A 6000-nucleotide genomic window follows, 5' to 3' on the forward strand; every position below is an offset into this window, starting at 1 on the left:
TCTGATTATCTGTAGGATAGCTGACCTTTCCACAGGCCTTAAAAAATTGGGTTAGGGACAGACTGAGGAAGAGCAGGACTTCATGTGTAGGAAGGAAGGAACCTCGTGAAAAAAAGATTACCAATAACTGTTTCCCAGAAAGCCTGGGTCAATTATACTCATATGTTTAATTGCTGCAATATTTGTTCAATGTGGGCTTGTCTGTATCCTTGGTGCATCAATAAACCATGTATATTTGCAAGCTAAACACCATAACTTCTGGACTCTACATTGAGACTCACTAGTTTGTCAATAGCTAATCTTCTTATGTTGTATGAACAGATATTCTTAAATATGACGGAACAAAAGTCTGAAAATACCAGGAAGCATTTTGGTGTTTTTCACAGAAATTTTTGTTCTAACTCACACATTACATACTGCTTTCAAAATGATGGGATAGAATATTATTACTTTAATAAAAATGAAGTGTGACTCTAAAATTTACCATTTTTCAGACTGCATATTTTTATGTGCTCTCACGTAAAATATGGAAAGTCAAAGTGTTTGATATATATCAGGGGTCGGCAACCTACGGCACGCGTACCAAACACGGCACGCGAGCCAATTTTGAGTGGCACGCTGCCTGCCGGGTGAGAGGAGGAGGAGGGGCGGAGGGGCCGGAAAGCACCACGCTGGGGGAAAAAGCGGGGGAGGAGGGAAGCTTGGCTGCCGCAGGACCAAGCTTCTGTCTCCTGCCCCGGCAGGGGAGAGCCGTGGGAGGGGGTCCCGGCCCCCCACCCCACTCAGCCCCCCCGCCCACCGCTCTCCCCTGAGGGGGCAGGAGGCAGAAGCTTGATCCTGCGGCAGCCAAGCTTCCCCCCTCCCCCCTTCTTCCCACAGCTTGGTGCGTTCCAGCCCCTCCTCTTCCCCCTCCCTCTCCCTGCTGGCGATAGCTATTGGGAGGGGGAGCGGAGCAGAGCCGAGCGGCAGCGTGCTCACTGCTCCGTAGAGGAGGCAGAGAGAGGTAGGGACAGAGCCTGGGGGAAGGGGGTGGAACAGGGCATATCCCTCCCAGCCCCCTGCCATGAGCTGCTCAGGGCAGGGAGCACCCTCACAAGCCAAGAACCCCAGCCTTCTGCCCTGTACCCCCACACACCCCCAGCCCTTACCCCTGAATCCTCCCACACCCCCGGCCTTCTGCCCTGAACACTCCCCACTGCCCTCTGCCCTGACCTCTGAACCCCCCACACACAGACACCCAGCCTTCTGCCCTGCACCCTCTGCCCTGACCCCTGAACCCCTCCCTCCCGGTCTGGGGTCCCGGCTGCCGGCCCCTTGCCAGCCGGCGTCCCGGCCACAGGCCCTGCTCAGCCTGCTGCAGGCCTAGGTGAACAGAACCCCAGGCTGGAAGCGGGCTGAGCAGGCTGGTGGCGTAAGATCAGCATTTTAATTTAATTTTAAATGACGCTTCTTAAACATTTTGAAAACCTTGTTTACTTTACATACAATAGTTTAGTTATATAATATAGACTTAGAGAGAGACACCTTCTAAAAAACATTAACATGTATTACCGGCACGCAAAACCTTAATTTAAAGTGAATAAATGAAGACTCAGCACACCACTTCTGAAAGGTTGCCTACCCCTGATTATATAATATTCTTTAAAATTAGTAGGCTGGGATTACAAATGGTATGTTTGATTAGAAAAATACAGCTTTAACAGTAGTAAATCAAGTCAACGAATTACTTACCTTTCTTTTGACAACAAAATGTAAGCTCCAGTTTGCAAAGCAAATCAGCATTCTCATACTTGTCCTCATCTGCTATTAGCCAGAAACAGTTTTCAGTCATTTCATGTGGCCTAATCTGCAAATCAAAGAGATATCAAAGCTTCCTTGTAAATATGTAGCATAACCCTCCTTAAAATTCTACTTTGCTGTAAGGTATACACAAGACATAACAACGGTGAAGCAGCTGGTTGCTGAGACCACTGTCGACCATGCTGAACAATACGGTCTCACTGTTTTCTTGTAGTCCAATCTATCTGTATCCATCTGTTCTTCTGTTGTCCCTTGTTTTGTACTTAAATTGTAACCTCTTTGAGGCAGGGATTGTCTTTTTGTTGCATGTGTACAACGCCTAGCATAATGAAGTTCTGGTCCACAACTAGAACTCCTAAGTGGTACGATAATACAAAATAATAACTGGACACTTGAAAGGCTGCATGTTCATAGCGTATTCATAGAGTATTTCAATCACTGTTTTCACAATTACAAACATTTCTAATTTTGAAAATACGGTAAAATATATTAATGTACTAAAAATATTGTTTAAAATAAATTAGATTCTAGTGTTTAGAAGATGTCAATACAAACAACAAGATCTTTAACACAAACTGAGTTTTAAACAACTTTTGTTTAGAATTGTTAGAATAATTCTGACTTTTATGTTGAAGCGCTCATGACAAATGTCTATAGACAAAAATATTTTAATATAAAATATTTTATCAGTACTACCTTATTAGTTAAGGGTCTAAATGTGCCCTGAATAGAAATATAGCAAATTTGACATCAGTGTAGATTTAAGACATTATCAGTTCTAAGGGAGACCTTCTCTGAACACAACTGATTCAAACACGAGTATAATACATTATTTTTTTAGCTATATTTTTCCTATGGATAACTCTTTACACTGAGTTTTTTGGTCCAAACATTTGTATTAATATAAAGAATAATAAATGATTTTTTAAAAAATGGATTATTTTTAAAGACAAGTGATAAGATGGAAATACTGACAGAAGCAGAAATCCCTAGAGGGAAGAGGGAGGAAAGAGTGGGGAGGAAAGAAAAAGTAAAGCCATAATAGGAGATTGATACACGTTATATTTTCATTAAACTGACATTCATTCTACACAGCTTACCCATCTGGCAATGCCAAATTACTGTAATTTCTACGTTAAATTTGGCACCAGAAATTTTCCACAATTAAGTTTTACCTTTGACCAATTGAGCCTTTTCATGGTGATCTCAGGTTTGAATTCTTTTTTAGGCTTCAATCCAAAGGGCAATGTACGTGGAGGCGGAGACCACTGTACTCCAGGAAAGCCTGGCGGCGGAGGAGGTGGTGGTGCACCAAAAGATGGAGGCATTCCTGAGCCATTCATAAAGGGCAGTGGCGGAGGTGGTGGCGGAGGCGGCACTGCTCCATTAAAAGGTGCTGGTGGGGGAGGTGGTAGTAACTGTTCAGGTGCTGCAGCAGCTGATGGAGGAATAGATGTGCCTCCTTGTATTGATGGTAAAAAATGAACATCTGACCCATGTGGTATGGAGCCATACTGGGGAGAAAATAAAAATTTTTATTCAGACTCATTTTCTTAAACTGAGTGCCATACGGTTCATATTTACAGAATAAATGAAAAAGTAATACTTTCAGTGACAGACTCCTTCTCCATGAAACAATGAAATATGAATTTTATTGAAACTGACATGGTCTCTTTACATCCATATCTTTCATAATAAGAGTTCTTTGTCTTGCAAATATAATTTAGACTCAGAAGCAGACACAAAAACATACTTAGAGATACTGTATTCAACACCTTGTTTCATTGGACATGATAGAATTGCTAAGACAGGCAAAGTGGGTAAAGTAATTTCTGTTGGTGAGAGGGGCAAGCTTTTACGCTTACACAGAGTTCTTTTTCAGAATATTTCTAAGAGTAATTTTTCTTGCTCCTGGATGGATTTTTATCTAAGACAGCCAGAGTTTGGAGCAAACCAAAATCAAGATGGTCAGATCCTCAAGCTGCTATTACAGCTGAAAAAGAACTATTCCAACAATCAAGGATCCAGAACCAGTGGCATCACTTGGAACTAACTTGGTCCAGTGATTATTATAAACTACCTGAACAAAAGAACTTGGGGCGGGGAGGGAATCTGTTTTCCTAGATAAAAGCCATTCACATTGTGACGGGTTGGGTCACAGAGCTCCCCTTGCGACTGTCACCTGATGTGCTGAGACTACCTCTGAGCCCGTTTTCCCTGCCAGCTTGGGACTTCAGCACCCTGCCTTGTTGAGCCAGACACACTAGCCTGCTGCAAACACAGACCCAGACCTGAACCATATCCCCAAAGCTGCAGACTTAACTGAAAACAGCTTAAGAAGTGCTCCTGTCTCTAGCACCCAAATACCCAGTTCCCAATGGGATCCTAACCCCAAATAAATCTGTTTTACTCTGTATAAAGCTTATACAGGGTAAACTCATAAATTGTTCGCCCTCTATAACACTGATAGAGAGATATGCACAGCTGTTTGCTCCCCCAGGCATTAATTACTTACTCTGGGTCAATTAATAAGCAGAAGTGATTCGGGGGGAGGGATAGCTCAGTGGTTTGAGCATTGGCCTGCTAAATCCAGGGTTGTGAGTTCAATCCTTGAGGGGGCCACTTAGGGATCTGAGGTAAAAATCAGCACTTGGTCCTGCTAGTGGAGGCAGGGGGCTGGACTCTATGACCTTTCAAGGTCCCTTCCAGTTCTAGGAGATAGGATATCTCCATTAATTTAAATTTTAAATTTAATGTATTTTATTAAGTATAACAAGTAGGATTTAAGTCAGGGGTAGGCAACCTGCGGCACGCGAGCTGATTTTCAGTGACACTCACGCTGCCTGGGTCCTGGCCACCAGTCCGGGGGGCTCTGCATTTTAATTTAATTTTTAATGAAGCTTCTTAAACATTTTTAAAACCTTATTTACTTTACATACAACAATAGTTTAGTTATATGTTATAGACTTATAGAAAGAGACCTTCTAAAAACGTTAAAATGTATTACTGGCATGCAAAACCTTAAATTAGAGTGAATAAATGAAGACTTGGCACACCACTTCTGAAAGATTGCTGACCCCTGATTTAAGTGGTTCTAAGAAGTAACAGACAGAACAAAGTAAGTTACCAAGCAAAATAAAATAAAACACGCAAGTCTAAGCCTAATACAGTAGGAAACTGAAGATAGATAAAATCTCACCCACAGAGATGTTCCAATAAGCTTCTTTCACTGCTTTCTAGTCTGGGCAATTCTTTCCCCTGGTACAGTCCTTGTTCCAGCTCAGGTGGTAGCTAGGCGATTTCTCATGACTGGAACCCCCTTTGTTCTGTTCCACCCCCTTATATAGCTTTGGCACAAGGCAGGTATCTTGTCTCTCTGGGTCCCCACCCATCCTTCTAAATGGAAAAGCCCCAGGTTTTAGATGGATTCCAATACCCGGTGACATGGTCACATGTCCTGTGAGACGCCAAGCCTTCAATCTTCCTGGCCTGACTCACATATTTCTAGTTTCAGATACAAGAATGATACATTTATACAAGTAGGATGATCACACTCAGTAGATAAGCTTTGTAATGATACTTTACAAAAGACCTTTTGTATGAAGCATATTCCAGATACACTATATCCACTCATTAGCATATTTTCATAAAATCATATGGAGAGCAACGTCACACACATTCTTAGAACAAAGTTTTGATTCTGCAAATTAAATGGTAAGTTTCTAGCTCTAACAGTTGTGAAGACGACATCACTTTGTATTTGGAAGGTTAAATCAATACTGTGATGTCCTAAGCGTGCATGATCTGTAGCAGAGTGAAAATTGATCAGAGAATATTTGGTGAGGGTGGGCTTCAAATTTATTAGGCACATACCAACCAGCAGCTGATATGAAAGAAGAAGCCCCAGAACAGGATCCATAAAGTAAAAGTGAAACAGACATGGAAGACAACTCACGAAAAACTACACTTGGATCTGCTATTGAAAATTTTTAAAAAGAGTGATGGCAGGAATAGAAAGGAGGTGTAACAAAAGCAAAGTATACGGTGCCTGTTCAAGTAGTATTTGGCAATTATGAGTTTTACTGTTATTTGTAACATAAGTTATTCAATTAATACACCTCTACCCCGATATAATGCGACCCAATATAACACGAATTTGGATATAACGCGGTAAAGCAGTGCTCCGGGGGGGGGGGGGGG

The 6000-nt window shown here is 42.1% G+C and overlaps 1 protein-coding gene across 1 annotated transcript in view; it reads right to left on the reverse strand.

The window, feature by feature from the left end:
* Window positions 1–6000, reverse strand: part of LOC113406354 (protein diaphanous homolog 3-like) — a 310574-nt gene that overhangs the window by 260068 nt on the left and 44506 nt on the right. The window contains exons 10-11 of the mRNA XM_029910781.1: window positions 2976–3314; window positions 1732–1846 (exon numbers count right to left, since the gene is read on the reverse strand). Coding sequence (XP_029766641.1) covers window positions 1732–1846; window positions 2976–3314 — 454 coding nt within the window. The remainder of the gene's footprint in view (window positions 1–1731; window positions 1847–2975; window positions 3315–6000) is intronic.

The sequence above is a fragment of the Terrapene carolina genome, unplaced genomic scaffold (genome assembly GCF_002925995.2).
Source record: "Terrapene carolina triunguis isolate 2854851 unplaced genomic scaffold, T_m_triunguis-2.0 Scaffold17, whole genome shotgun sequence".
In the NCBI taxonomy this organism is placed as follows: domain Eukaryota; kingdom Metazoa; phylum Chordata; order Testudines; family Emydidae; genus Terrapene; species Terrapene triunguis.